The sequence below is a fragment of the Pelobates fuscus genome, chromosome 9 (genome assembly GCF_036172605.1).
Source record: "Pelobates fuscus isolate aPelFus1 chromosome 9, aPelFus1.pri, whole genome shotgun sequence".
Taxonomy (NCBI): Eukaryota; Metazoa; Chordata; class Amphibia; order Anura; family Pelobatidae; genus Pelobates; species Pelobates fuscus.
The window spans coordinates 168,846,759-168,862,790 of NC_086325.1; the positions used below are offsets into that span (position 1 = coordinate 168,846,759).

The 16,032-nt window shown below is 52.1% G+C and overlaps 1 protein-coding gene across 1 annotated transcript in view; it reads left to right on the plus strand.

Annotated features, from left to right (window-relative positions):
- The window catches only part of LOC134573358 (endonuclease domain-containing 1 protein-like), a 31,974-nt gene extending 24,841 nt beyond the window's left edge, over positions 1-7,133 (plus strand). The window contains exon 2 of the mRNA XM_063433060.1: positions 6,518-7,133. Within this exon, the coding sequence (XP_063289130.1) occupies positions 6,518-7,084 (567 nt within the window). The 3' untranslated portion in view covers positions 7,085-7,133. The remainder of the gene's footprint in view (positions 1-6,517) is intronic.
- Positions 7,134-16,032: the final 8,899 nt, after the last annotated feature.

Genomic DNA, 16,032 nt, shown 5'->3' on the forward strand with positions numbered 1-16,032 from the left:
GTTATACTGTTTTACCTGTTAAAATAAAACGTGGGATTTTGGGCGCTTGGAGATAATTAAATTGTCATAACCGTTAATTTCATTATCTCCAAGCTGGGCGGTAACAATTTCAAATGATACATTGTAATGCCATAAGTCAACTGTTTGTATTGTCCCTGTATCCCATCAGGTCCAGAGGGGGCTGTCGCTGGACCTGGGGTCTTGCATAAATTGCCATGCCTGTGTGCCATTAAACTCAGTTCTTTTTGACCCTCAAATTGCAGTTTTGTGGGGAAAAGGGTGTCCTAGCTGTACCATAGCTAGTGGGATTGCTTTATAATCACAGGATTCTCGTGGTATGTTGATCGGAACAGCTCTCCTCTCTCTCCACACTTGGGAACCAGGACATCCAAGTGGTCCAGCCCTCAGCTAGCCTGGGGGTAACCGTAACAACAGCATTCACATATACCCACACAGAGCAACACACAGCATTCACATATACCCACACACAGTAACACACAGCATTCACATATACCCACACACAGTAACACACAGCATTAACATATACCCACACAGAGCAACACACAGCATTCACATATACCCACACACAGTAACACACAGCATTCACATATACCCACACACAGTAACACACAGCATTAACATATACCAACACACAGCAACACACAGCAATCATATACACCCACACAAAGCAACACAGAGCATTCACATACACCCACACACAGCAATCATATACACCCACACACAGCAACACAGAGCATTCACATACACCCACACACAGCAACCATATATACCCACACACAGTAACACACAGCATTAACATATACCCACACACAGCAACACACAGCATTCACATACACCCACACACAGTAACACACAGCATTAACATATACCCACACACAGCAACACACAGCAATCATATACACCCACACAAAGCAACACAGAGCATTCACATACACCCACACACAGCAATCATATACACCCACACACAGCAACACAGAGCATTCACATACACCCACACACAGCAACCATATATACCCACACACAGTAACACACAGCATTAACATATACCCACACACAGCAACACACAGCATTCACATACACCCACACACAGTAACACACAGCATTAACATATACCCACACACAGTAACACACAGCATTAACATATACCCACACACAGTAACACACAGCATTCACATACACTTACACACAGCAACACACAGCAATCATATACACCCACACACAGCAACACAGAGCATTCACATACACCCACACACAGCAACCATATATACCCACACACGGCAATCACATACACTCACACACAGCAACACACAGCAATCATATACACCCACACAAAGCAACACAGAGCATTCACATACACCCACACACAGTAACCATATATACCCACACAAAGCGACACAGAACATTCACATACACCCACACACAGTAACACACAGCATTCACATACACCCACACACAGTAACACACAGCATTCACATACACCCACACAAAGCAACCATATATACCCACACACAGCATTCACATACACCCACACACAGCAACACACAGCAATCATATACACCCACATTACATATTATTATACACAGTTACATATTATTACTCAGCATACTTCAAATATAAACATACCCAAAAATCAGACAATTCCTTCCAGGGGTTAAAAAGTTAGCTGGAAGTCCTTTATGACCGACCGCAAGCATACTTTCCTGCCCAAAACAATTCCAGAGAATCAGGCTGTGCGGCCGGTCTAATTCCCATGTTAAGGTCAGTTCAAACAGACGAACGACAACCATTCGTATTGTCGATGGAATTGGCAAACGGCGTTCGAATTGTCGAATGCATTAGTTCCAGGGACAGTAAAACTTCAGGGTGTTCGCGCCGTTTTGTTCGCGATTTTAGTTCCATGAATTTGACGGCACACACCGCTGACCGCGTTCACCTAAATAAAGATGGCCGCCGCCACGTGTTTGACTGCACGAACGGCAGCCACCCAGCGTTCGGCAATTGACCTACATCAGGCTCCCAGCCTAGGAGGTAAATTAGCCGCACGTTTCCACTTCTGGGTGGTCCGTCTGTGCAGTACTTGGTTCGGTAAGCCCCATTTATCGAACCAAATAGGAAAATGGCATGCACAAAGTAGTTTAACAGTCTGGGGACACGGTTTTAAAGGGACATTGTCACAAAAAGTCTTAACATGTCAATATACTGTTTTTAAAGGGCCATACACCCCAGGGCCATAGTCACAGGGCAAGAGCCTGGCAAGTAGTCCTCTCGAGGACCAAGTGGCGACGGCACTTCGTCACAGTTATTAATATTATTATTATTATTATTACTGTGAGTTTTATTGCTGTGGATCTCTGTGATACACTCTCACACTGCACATTACTGTGAGTTTTATTGCTGTGGAAATCTGTGATACACTCATACACTGCACATTACTGTGAGATTTATAGCTGTGGAGCTCTGTGATACACTCATACACACTGCACATTACCGTGAGTTTTATTGCTGTGGAAATCTGTGATGCACTCATACACTGCACATTACTGTGAGATTTATAGCTGTGGAGCTCTGTGATACACTCATACACACTGCACAATACTGTGAGTTTTATTGCCGTGGAGCTCTGTGATACCCTCATACACACTGCACATTACTGTGAGTTTTATTGCTGTGGAGCTCTGTGATCCTCATACACTACACATTACTGTGAGTTGTATTACTGTGGAGCTCTGTGATACACTCATACATACTGCACATTACTGAGAGTTTTATTACTGTGGAGCTCTGTGATACACTCATACACACTGCACATTACTGTGAGTTTTATTACTGTGGAGCTCTGTAATACCCTCATACACACTGCACATTACTGGGAGTTGTATTACTGTGGAGCTCTGTGATACGCTCATACACACTGCACATTACTGTGAGTTTTATTACTGTGGAGCTCTGTGATACACTCATACACACTGCACATTGCTGTGAGTTTTATTACTGTGGAGCTTTGTGGTCTGCTCATACACACTGCACATTACTGTGAGTTTTATTACTGTGGAGCTCTGTGATATGCTCATACACACTGCACATTACTGTAAGTTTTATTGCTGTGGAGCTCTGTGATATGCTCATACACTGCACATTACTGTAAGTTTTATTACTGTGGAGCTCTGTGATACGCTCATACACACTGCACAATACTGTGAGTTTTATTGCCGTGGAGCTCTGTGATACCCTCATACACACTGCACATTACTGTGAGTTTTATTGCTGTGGAGCTCTGTGATCCTCATAAACTACACATTACTGTGAGTTGTATTACTGTGGAGCTCTGTGATACACTCATACATACTGCACATTACTGAGAGTTTTATTACTGTGGAGCTCTGTGATACACTCATACACACTGCACATTACTGTGAGTTTTATTACTGTGGAGCTCTGTAATACCCTCATACACACTGCACATTACTGGGAGTTGTATTACTGTGGAGCTCTGTGATACGCTCATACACACTGCACATTACTGTGAGTTTTATTACTGTGGAGCTCTGTGATACACTCATACACACTGCACATTGCTGTGAGTTTTATTACTGTGGAGCTTTGTGGTCTGCTCATACACACTGCACATTACTGTGAGTTTTATTATTGTGGAGCTCTGTGATATGCTCATACACACTGCATATTACTGTAAGTTTTATTACTGTGGAGCTCTGTGATATGCTCATACACTGCACATTACTGTAAGTTTTATTACTGTGGAGCTCTGTGATATGCTCATACACACTGCACATTACTGTGAGTTGTATTGCTGTGGAGCTCTGTGATACCATAATACACACTGCACATTACTGTGAGTTTTATTGCTGTGGAGCTCTGTGATATGCTCATACACACTGCACATTACTGTAAGTTTTATTACTGTGGAGCTCTGTGATACCCTCATACACACTTCACATTACTGTGAGTTTTATTGCTGTGGAGCTCTGTGATATGCTCATACACTGCACATTACTGTAAGTTTTATTACTGTGGAGCTCTGTGATACCCTCATACACACTTCACATTACTGTGAGTTTTATTGCTGTGGAGCTCTGTGATATGCTCATACACTGCACATTACTGTGAGTTGTATTACTGTGGAGCTCTGTGATATGCTCATACACACTGCACATTACTGTGAGTTTTATTACTGTGGAGCTCTGTGATATGCTCATACACTGCACATTACTGTGAGTTTTATTACTGTGGAGCTCTGTGATATGCTCATACACACTGCACATTACTGTGAGTTTTATTACTGTGGAGCTCTGTGATATGCTCATACACTGCACATTACTGTGAGTTGTATTACTGTGGAGCTCTGTGATATGCTCATACACACTGCACATTACTGTGAGTTTTATTACTGTGGAGCTCTGTGATATGCTCATACACTGCACATTACTGTGAGTTTTATTACTGTGGAGCTCTGTGATATGCTCATACACACTGCACATTACTGTGAGTTTTATTACTGTGGAGCTCTGTGATACACTCATACACACTGCACATTACTGTGAGTTTTATTACTGTGGAGCTCTGTGATATGCTCATACACACTGCATATTACTGTAAGTTTTATTACTGTGGAGCTCTGTGATATGCTCATACACTGCACATTACTGTAAGTTTTATTACTGTGGAGCTCTGTGATATGCTCATACACACTGCACATTACTGTGAGTTTTATTGCTGTGGAGCTCTGTGATACCATAATACACACTGCACATTACTGTGAGTTTTATTGCTGTGGAGCTCTGTGATATGCTCATACACACTGCACATTACTGTAAGTTTTATTACTGTGGAGCTCTGTGATACCCTCATACACACTTCACATTACTGTGAGTTTTATTGCTGTGGAGCTCTGTGATATGCTCATACACTGCACATTACTGTAAGTTTTATTACTGTGGAGCTCTGTGATACCCTCATACACACTTCACATTACTGTGAGTTTTATTGCTGTGGAGCTCTGCGATATGCTCATACACTGCACATTACTGTGAGTTGTATTACTGTGGAGCTCTGTGATATGCTCATACACACTGCACATTACTGTGAGTTTTATTACTGTGGAGCTCTGTGATATGCTCATACACTGCACATTACTGTGAGTTTTATTACTGTGGAGCTCTGTGATATGCTCATACACACTGCACATTACTGTGAGTTTTATTACTGTGGAGCTCTGTGATACACTCATACACACTGCACATTGCTGCGAGTTTTATTACTGTGGAGCTCTGTGATATGCTCATACACTGCACATTACTGTGAGTTTTATTACTGTGGAGCTCTGTGATATGCTCATACACTGCACATTGCTGTGAGTTGTATTACTGTGGAGCTCTGTGATATGCTCATACACACTGCACATTACTGTGAGTTTTATTACTGTGGAGCTCTGTGATACACTCATACACACTGCACATTGCTGTGAGTTTTATTACTGTGGAGCTCTGTGATATGCTCATACACTGCACATTACTGTGAGTTTTATTACTGTGGAGCTCTGTGATACCCTCATACACACTGCACATTACTGTGAGTTTTATTACTGTGGAGCTCTGTGATATGCTCATACACTGCACATTACTGTGAGTTTTATTACTGTGGAGCTCTGTGATATGCTCATACACTGCACATTACTGTGAGTTGTATTACTGTGGAGCTCTGTGATATGCTCATACACACTGCACATTACTGTGAGTTTTATTACTGTGGAGCTCTGTGATATGTTCATACACACTGCACATTGCTGTGAGTTTTATTACTGTGGAGCTCTGTGATATGCTCATACACACTGCACATTGCTGTGAGTTTTATTACTGTGGAGCTCTGTGATATGCTCATACACTGCACATTACTGTGAGTTTTATTACTGTGGAGCTCTGTGATATGCTCATACACTGCACATTACTGTGAGTTTTATTACTGTGGAGCTCTGTGATACCCTCATACACACTGCACATTACTGTGAGTTTTATTACTGTGGAGCTCTGTGATATGCTCATACACTGCACATTACTGTGAGTTTTATTACTGTGGAGCTCTGTGATACCCTCATACACACTGCACATTACTGTGAGTTTTATTACTGTGGAGCTCTGTGATTCACTCACACTGCACATTACTGTGAGTTTTATTACTGTGGAGCTCTGTGATATGCTCATACACTGCACATTGCTGTGAGTTTTATTACTGTGGAGCTCTGTGATATGCTCATACACACTGCACATTGCTGTGAGTTTTATAGCTGTGGAGCTCTGTGATATGCTCATACACTGCACATTGCTGTGAGTTTTATAGCTGTGGAGCTCTGTGATATGCTCATACACTGCACATTACTGTAAGTTTTATTGCTGTGGAGCTCTGTGATATGCTCATACACTGCACATAGCATTAATGTTACTGTGCTCTCCGTGATTCATGGTGATCTCTCTCTCTCTTTCAGTTGGTGGATCCCAGCCTTCCTGATCACATGATGTCCCAGCCAGAGTTACAAACAAGCATCAGAAAAAAGCGTCTGCCTGGCCAACCTGCTGATCTGATCAAGCAAGTTCAAGCCATAAATTCAGACTATTCTAACCCAGATTACCATAAGGGTCACTTGAACCCAAACGCAGATCACCCCGCTGGGCCAGGACAAGAAGCCACTTACACCCTCGCCAACGTGGCTCCCATGTATGGGAGCCTGAACTGTGGACAATGGAGGACCAATGAAGAGCGAGTGAGGAACATAGCCAAAAAGTGTGCAAAAATGTATGTAGTTACTGGAGTGGTGCCCGGAAGTGAGTGGATCCCAGTAAAAGGGGTGCAGCAACGGGTCAACATTCCCAGCCACATCTGGAGCGCGTTCTGCTGTCTGGGCAACAACAATCAGCCAATCGCAGCAGAGGGATCCCTGGTAGTAAACAATGCCAGCGGCGTTCCAACTAGGCACAGTATTTCCAACCTGCAGACAGAGCTCTTTAATCTGCTTCATGTCAGTGTTACCTTGTTTAATAATAGCTGCTCATAGGATGTGTGGGACGCTGTGTAATAAATGAGGTGGTGACATCCACCAAGCATCATCCATGGTGTTACTGCTTATTATTTACATACACAGACAGCAAGGCAGAGTCAGACATTGCATTTTATAGCATGACAGGAGCACGGGCGTAGGAACCGGGGGGGATGGGGAGGACGCAGCAAATCATGGGGGGGGGGGGGGGGGGGGGGGGGGGACAGGTATGGGGAAATCCCCCCCAGCTCTGCCGGCCGGGCGCAGCCAGAGGAGAGGGACTAACATTAGGGAAGCGCTCCCTCCTGTCACTCCCTCAATGGAGGGGGGAGGGAAGAAAGAAACAGGGAGGGCGGAGGGGAGAAAGAAACAGGGAGGGAGGAGGGGGGAGAAAAAAACAGGGAGGGAGGAGGGGGGGAGAAAAAAAAACAGGGAGGGAGGAGGGGGGAGAAAGAAACAGGGAGGGAGGAGGGGGGGAGAAAAAAAACAGGGAGGGAGGAGGGGGGAGAAAGAAACAGGAAGGGAGGGGGGGAGAAAGAAACAGGGAGGGAGGGGGGAGAAAGAAATAGGGAGGGAGGGGGGAGAAAGAAATAGGGAGGGAGGGGGGAGAAAGAAATAGGGAGGGAGGGGGGAGAAAGAAATAGGGAGGGAGGAGGAGGAGAAAGAAACAGGGAGGAGGGGGGGAGAAAGAAACAGGGAGGAGGGGGGAGAAAGAAACAGGGAGGAGGGGGGGAGAAAGAAACAGGGAGGAGGGGGGGAGAAAGAAACAGGGAGGAGGGGGGAGAAAGAAACAGGGAGGAGGGGGGAGAAAGAAACAGGGAGGGAGGGGGAAGAAAGAAACAGGGAGGGAGGAGAAAAAAACAGGGAGGGAGGAGGGGGGGAGAAAAAAAACAGGGAGGGAGGAGGGGGGGAGAAAAAAAACAGGGAGGGAGGAGGGGGGGAGAAAAAAACAGGAAGGGAGGGGGGGAGAAAGAAACAGGGAGGGAGGGGGGGAGAAAGAAACAGGGAGGGAGGGGGGGAGAAAGAAACAGGGAGGGAGGGGGGAGAAAGAAATAGGGAGGGAGGGGGGAGAAAGAAATAGGGAGGGAGGAGGGGGGAGAAAGAAACAGGGAGGAGGGGGGGAGAAAGAAACAGGGAGGAGGGGGGAGAAAGAAACAGGGAGGAGGGGGGAGAAAGAAACAGGGAGGAGGGGGGAGAAAGAAACAGGGAGGAGGGGGGGAGAAAGAAACAGGGAGGAGGGGGGAGAAAGAAACAGGGAGGAGGGGGAAGAAAGAAACAGGGAGGGAGGGGGGAGAAAGAAACAGGGAGGAGGGGGGGAGAAAGAAACAGGGAGGGAGGGGGAAGAAAGAAACAGGGAGGGAGGGGGGAGAAAGAAACAGGGAGGAGGGGGGGAGAAAGAAACAGGGAGGAGGGGGGGAGAAAGAAACAGGGAGGGAGGGGGAGAAAGAAACAGGGAGGGGGGGGAGAAAGAAACAGGGAGGGGGGGAGAAAGAAACAGGGAGGGAGGAGGAGGGGGAAGAAACAGGGAGGGAGGGGGGGGAAGAAACAGGGAGGGAGGGGGGGGAAAGAATCAGGGAGGGAGGGGGGGAAAGAATCAGGGATGGGGAGAAAGAAACAGGGGGGAGAAAGAAACAGGGAGGGAGGGGGGGGAGAAAGAAACAGGGAGGGAGGGGGGAAGAAACAGGGAGGGGGGGAAGAAACAGGGGGGGGGGAGAAAGAAACAGGGAGGGAGGAGGGGGGAGAAAAAAAATGGGAGGGAGGAGGGGGGGGAGAAAAAAACGGGGGGAGAAAAAAACAGGGAGGGAGGAGGGGGGGAGAAAGAAACAGGGAGGAGGGGGGGAGAAAGAAACAGGGAGGGAGGAGGGGGGAGAAAAATACAGGGAGGGAGGAGGGGGGAGAAAAAAACAGGGGGGAGAAAGAAACAGGGAGGAGGGGGGGAGAAAGAAACAGGGAGGAGGGGGTGGAGAAAGAAACAGGGAGGAGGGGGGGGGAGAAAGAAACAGGGAGGAGGGGGTGGAGAAAGAAACAGGGAGGGAGGAGGGGGGGAGAAAGAAACAGGGAGGAGGGGGGGAGAAAGAAACAGGGAGGAGGGGGGGAGAAAGAAACAGGGAGGAGGGGGGGAGAAAGAAACAGGGAGGAGGGGGGGAGAAAGAAACAGGGAGGAGGGGGGAGAAAGAAACAGGGAGGAGGGGGGAGAAAGAAACAGGGAGGAGGGGGGAGAAAGAAACAGGGAGGGAGGGGGGGAGAAAGAAACAGGGAGGGAGGGGGGGAGAAAGAAACAGGGAGGAGGGGGGGAGAAAGAAACAGGGAGGAGGGGGGGAGAAAGAAACAGGGAGGAGGGGGGAGAAAGAAACAGGGAGGAGGGGGGAGAAAGAAACAGGGAGGAGGGGGGAGAAAGAAACAGGGAGGGAGGGGGGGAGAAAGAAACAGGGAGGGAGGGGGGGGAGAAAGAAAAAGGGAGGGGGGAGAAAGAAACAGGGAGGGAGGGGGGGGAGAAAGAAACAGGGAGGGGGGGAGAAAGAAACAGGGAGGGAGGGGGGGGAAAGAATCAGGGAGGGAGGGGGGGGGAAGAATCAGGGATGGGGGAGAAAGAAACAGGGAGATGGGGGGGAAAGAAACAGGGGGGAGAAAGAAACAGGGAGGGAGGGGGGAGGAAGAAATTAGTAGGGGAGGGGGAGAAAGAAACGGGGGGGAGAAAGAAACGGAGGGAGGAGGGGGGGAGAATAAACAGGGAGGGAGGGGGGAGAAAGAAACAGGGAGGGAGGGGGAGAAAGAAACAGGGAGGGAGGGGTGGAGAAAGAAACAGGGAGGGAGGGGGGAGAAAGAAACAGGGGGGAGGGCGGGAGAAAGAAATGGGGGAAGAAAGAAACAGGGAGGGAGGAGGGGGAGAAAGAAACAGGGAGGGAGGGGGGAGAAAGAAACAGGGAGGGAGGGGGGGAGAAAGAAACAGGGAGGGAGGGGGGGAAGAAACGGGGGGGGGAGAAAGAAACAGGGAGGGAGGGGGGGAAGAAACAGGGGGGGAGAAAGGAACAGGGAGGGAGGGGGGAGAAGGAAACAGGGGGGAGTGGTGGAGAAAGAAACAGGGGGGAGGGGAGAAAGAAACAGGGAGGGAGGAGGCGGGGGAAGAAACAGGGAGGGAGGGGGAGAAAGAAACAGGGGGGAGAGGGGGAGAAAGAAACGGGGGAAGAAAGAAACAGGGAGGGAGGAGGGGGAGAAAGAAACAGGAGGGAGGAGGGAGAAAGAAACAGGGAAGGAGGAGGGGGGAGAAAGAAACAGGGAGGGAGGGGGGGAGAAAGAAAGAGGGAGGGGGGGGAGAAAGAAACAGGGAGGGAGGGGGGGAAAAACGGGGGGGGGAGAAAGAAACAGGGAGGGAGGAGGGGGGGAGAAAGAAACAGGGAGGGAGGAGGGGGGGAGAAAGAAACAGGGAGGGAGGGGGGAGAACGAAACAGGGAGGGAGGGGGAGAAAGAAACAGGGAGGGAGGGGGAGAAAGAAACAGGGGGGAGAGGGGGAGAAAGAAACGGGGGAAGAAAGAAACAGGGAGGGAGGAGGGGGAGAAAGAAACAGGGAGGGAGGAGGGAGAGAGAAACAGGGAAGGAGGAGGGAGGAGAAAGAAACAGGGAGGGAGGGGGGAGAAAGAAACAGGGAGGGAGGGGGGAGAAAGAAACAGGGAGGGAGGGGGGAGAAAGAAACAGGGAGGGAGGGGGGGAGAAAGAAACAGGGAGGGAGGGGGGGAGAAAGAAACAGGGAGGGAGGGGGGAGAAAGAAACAGGGAGGGAGGGGGGAGAAAGAAACAGGGAGGGAGGGGGGGGAGAAAGAAACAGGGAGGGAGGGGGGGGGGAGAAAGAAACAGGGAGGGAGGGGGGGAGAAAGAAACAGGGAGGGAGGGGGGAGAAAGAAACAGGGAGGGAGGGGGGGGAGAAAGAAACAGGGAGGGAGGGGGGGAGAAAGAAACAGGGAGGGAGGGGGGGAGAAAGAAACAGGGAGGGAGGGGGGGAGAAAGAAACAGGGAGGGAGGGGGGGGAGAAAGAAACAGGGAGGGCGGGGGGAGAAAGAAACAGGGAGGGCGGGGGGGAGAAAGAAACAGGGAGGGCGGGGGGGAGAAAGAAACAGGGAGGGCGGGGGGAGAAAGAAACAGGGAGGGCGGGGGGGGAAAGAAACAGGGATGGGGGAGAAATAAACAGGGGGGAGGGGGGGAAGGGGGGAGAAAGAAACAGGGAGGGAGGGGGAGGAAGAAATTAGTAGGGGAGGGGGGAGAAAGAAACAGGGTGGGAGAAAGAAACAGGGAGGAAGGGGGGAGAAATAAACAGGGAGGGAGGGGGGAGAAAGAAACAGGGAGGGAGGGGGGAGAAAGAAACAGGGAGCAAGGGGTGGAGAAAGAAACAGGGAGGGAGGGGTGGAGAAAGAAACAGGGAGGGAGGGGGGAGAAAGAAACAGGGGGGAGGGCGGGAGAAAGAAACGGGGGAAGAAAGAAACAGGGAGGGAGGAGGGGGAGAAAGAAACAGGGAGGGAGGGGGAGGAAGAAATTAGTAGGGGAGGGGGGAGAAAGAAACAGGGTGGGAGAAAGAAACAGGGAGGGAGGAAGGGGGGGAGAAAGAAACAGGGAGGGAGGGGGGAGAAAGAAACAGGGAGGGAGGGGTGGAGAAAGAAACAGGGAGGGAGGGGGGAGAAAGAAACAGGGGGGAGGGCGGGAGAAAGAAACGGGGGAAGAAAGAAACAGGGAGGGAGGAGGGGGAGAAAGAAACAGGGAGGGAGGGGGGAGAAAGAAACAGGGAGGGAGGGGGGGGAGAAAGAAACAGGGAGGGAGGGGGGAAGAAACAGGGAGGGAGGGGGGAAGAAACAGGGGGGGGGAGAAAGAAACAGGGAGGGAGGAGAGGGGAGAAAAAAAATGGGAGGGAGGAGGGGGGGAGAAAAAAACAGGGGGGGAGAAAAAAACAGGAAGGGAGGAGGGGGGGAGAAAGAAACAGGGAGGAGGGGGGAGAAAGAAACAGGGAGGAGGGGGGAGAAAGAAACAGGGAGGGAGGGGGAGAAAGAAACAGGGAGGGAGGGGGGAGAAAGAAACAGGGGGAAGGGGGTGAGAAAGAAACAGGGTGGGAGGGGGGAGAAAGAAACAGGGAGGGGGTAGAAAGAAACAGGGACGGAGGGGGGAGAAAGAAACAGGGGGGGAGGGGGAGAAAGAAACAGGGAGGGGGAAGAAACAGGGGAAAGGGGGAGAAAGAAACAGGAGGGGAGAAGGAAACAGGGAGGGAGGAGGGGGAGAAAGAAACAGGGAGGGAGAAAGAAACAGGGAGGGAGGGGGGAGAAAGAAACAGGGTGGGAGGAGGGGGGAGAAAGAAACAGGGAGGGAGGAGGGGGGAGAAAGAAACAGGGAGGGAGGAGGGGGGAGAAAGAAACAGGGAGGGAGGGGGTAGAAAGAAACAGGAGGGAGGGGGGAGAAAGAAACGGGGGAGGGGGGAGAAAGAAACAGGGAGGGAGGAGGGGGGAGAAAGAAACAGGGAGGGAGGGGGGAGAAAGAAACGGGGGGGAGAAAGAAACAGGGAGGGAGGAGGGGGGAGAAAGAAACAGGAAGGGAGGAGGGAGAAAGAAACGGAGGGGGGGAGGGGAGAAAGAAACAGGGAGGGAGGAGGGGGCGAGAAAGAAACAGGGAGGGAGGAGGGAGAAAGAAACGGAGGGAGGGAGGGGGGAGAAAGAAACAGGGAGGGAGGAGGGGGGAGAAAGAAACAGGGAGTGAGGAGGGAGGGAGGGGGAGAAAAAAGAGAGTGAGGAGGGAGGGAGGGGGAGAAATAGAGTTACAAGGGAGGGAGGGAGGGGGAGAAAGAGAGTGACGAGGGAGGGGGAGAAAGAGAGTGACAAGGGAGGGAGAGAGATTGACATCCATCACACACACACACACACACACACACACAATCATGCCACCCTTACACACACAAAAACACACAATGCATCCTTACACACACTCAATGCACCCCGTGCACACACACACACACAATCACACAATCATGCAACCCTTAAACACACAGAAACACACAATGCATTCCTTACACACACTCAATGCACCCCGTACACACACTCAATGCACCCCTTACAGACGCACACACTGCATCCCGTACATACACAGAAACACACCTTGCAGCCCTTACACATACAAACACAGATTCACACAATGCATTCCTTACACACATATCAGGACATCCCCTACACACTCCACCCCCTGTGAACAAAATCATTGGAGGAACATGAAGGTGGACCCTGGGACCAGGGGAGGGCTGGCTGTGTTAGGCCTGGGGGGCAAATCCAGTCAAGTGGCCCATTGCACCAAGAGGAGAGTAAAAACACCAGTCACCTAAACAGACACTCAATGACAGGCACACACACACTTGCTGATTTGGCACACACTAAAAAACACACACTCACTGACAGGCACACAGACCACACACAGAAAGACACACTGTTACAGGCATACTGACTAAGACAGACAGACATACTGGCGCACACACACACAGACATACTGGCGCGCACACACACAGACATACTGACACACACAGACATACTCATACACACACATACACCCAAACTTTACACTTTTAAAACTAGTAGACAGGGGCTGAGTAAAGAGACAGGGCTGTAGTGAGGGGACAGGGGCTGTAGTGGAGGGTATAAGCTGTAATTGGGGGTTTAGGAAATGTTGGGGGGGGATAGAGGCTGAAGTAGGTTGAAGGATACAATTTGGGAAAGGGGCTGTGGTGTGGGTGATATGGGTTGCAATTGGGGGAGAGGAGCTGTAGTGAGGATGTTATGGGGCTGTATTGGGGGGCATGGGGCTGAGGAAGGGGACAGGAGCTGAGAGGGGGAAAGGAGCAGGGAAAGGGTGGGATAGGGGCTGAGAGGGGGGGCAGGGGCTGCGGAAGGGGCATAGGGGCTGAAGAAGGGGATAGGGGCTAAATAAGGGTATAGGGGCTGAGGAAAGGGACAGGGGAGGGGCAAAAAAGGACAGTTGCTGAGGAAGGGGGACAGTTGCTGAGGAAGGGGGACAGGGGCTGAGGAAGGGGGCAGGGGTTCAGGAAGGGGGCGGGGGCTGAGGAAGGGGACAGGGCTGAAGAAAGGTAATGGGACAGAGGCTGAGCAAGGGGACAAGGGCTGAGGAGGGGATAGGGGCTGAGGAGGGAGGACAGGGGCTGACTAAGGGGACAGGGGCTGAGGAGAGGGGACAGGGCTGAGGAGGGGGGACAGGGGCTGAATAAGGGGACATGGGCTAAGGTAGGGGACAGGGGCTGAGGAGGGGGGACAGGGGCTGAGGAGGGAGGACAGGGGCTGACTAAGGGGACAGGGGCTGAGGAGAGGGGACAGGGCTGAGGAGGGGGGACAGGGGCTGAATAAGGGGACATGGGCTAAGGTAGGGGACAGGGGCTGAGGAGGGGGGACAGGGGCTGAATAAGGGGACATGGGCTAAGGTAGGGGACAGGGGCTGAGGAGGGGATAGGGGCTGAGGAGGGAGGACAGGGGCTGACTAAGGGGACAGGGGCTGAGGAGAGGGGACAGGGCTGAGGAGGGGGGACAGGGGCTGAATAAGGGGACATGGGCTAAGGTAGGGGACAGGGGCTGAGGAGGGGGGACAGGGGCTGACTAAGGGGACAGGGCTGAGGAGGGGGGGGCAGCGGCTTACTAAGGGTACAGGGCTGAGGAGGGGGGACAGGGGCTGACTAAGGGGACAGGGGCTGAGGAGGGGGGACAGGGGCTGACTAAGGGGACAGGGCTGAGGAGGGGGGGGCAGCGGCTTACTAAGGGGACAGGGCTGAGGAGGGGGGGCAGGGGCTTACTAAGGGGACAGGACTGAGGAGGGGGGGCAGGGGCTTACTAAGGGGACAGGACTGAGGAGGGGGGGCAGGGGCTTACTAAGGGGACAGGACTGAGGAGGGGGGGCAGGGGCTTACTAAGGGGACAGGACTGAGGAGGGGGGCAGGGGCTTACTAAGGGGACAGGACTGAGGAGGGGGGGCAGGGGCTTACTAAGGGGACAGGACTGAGGAGGGGGGGTAGGGGCTTACTAAGGGGACAGGACTGAGGAGGGGGGGCAGGGGCTTACTAAGGGGACAGGACTGAGGAGGGGGGGCAGGGGCTTACTAAGGGGACAGGGCTGAGGAGGGGGGGCAGGGGCTTACTAAGGGGACAGGACTGAGGAGGGGGGGTAGGGGCTTACTAAGGGGACAGGACTGAGGAGGGGGGGCAGGGGCTTACTAAGGGGACAGGACTGAGGAGGGGGGGCAGCGGCTTACTAAGGGGACAGGACTGAGGAGGGGGGGCAGGGGCTTACTAAGGGGACAGGACTGAGGAGGGGGGGCAGGGGCTTACTAAGGGGACAGGACTGAGGAGGGGGGGTAGGGGCTTACTAAGGGGACAGGACTGAGGAGGGGGGGTAGGGGCTTACTAAGGGGACAGGACTGAGGAGGGGGGGCAGGGGCTTACTAAGGGGACAGGACTGAGGAGGGGGGGCAGGGGCTTACTAAGGGGACAGGGCTGAGGAGGGGGGGCAGGGGCTTACTAAGGGGACAGGACTGAGGAGGGGGGGTAGGGGCTTACTAAGGGGACAGGACTGAGGAGGGGGGGCAGGGGCTTACTAAGGGGACAGGACTGAGGAGGGGGGGCAGCGGCTTACTAAGGGGACAGGACTGAGGAGGGGGGGCAGGGGCTTACTAAGGGGACAGGACTGAGGAGGGGGGGCAGGGGCTTACTAAGGGGACAGGACTGAGGAGGGGGGGCAGGGGCTTACTAAGGGGACAGGACTGAGGAGGGGGGGCAGGGGCTTACTAAGGGGACAGGACTGAGGAGGGGGGGCAGGGGCTTACTAAGGGGACAGGACTGAGGAGGGGGGGCAGGGGCTTACTAAGGGGACAGGACTGAGGAGGGGGGGCAGGGGCTTACTAAGGGGACAGGACTGAGGAGGGGGGGGTAGGGGCTTACTAAGGGGACAG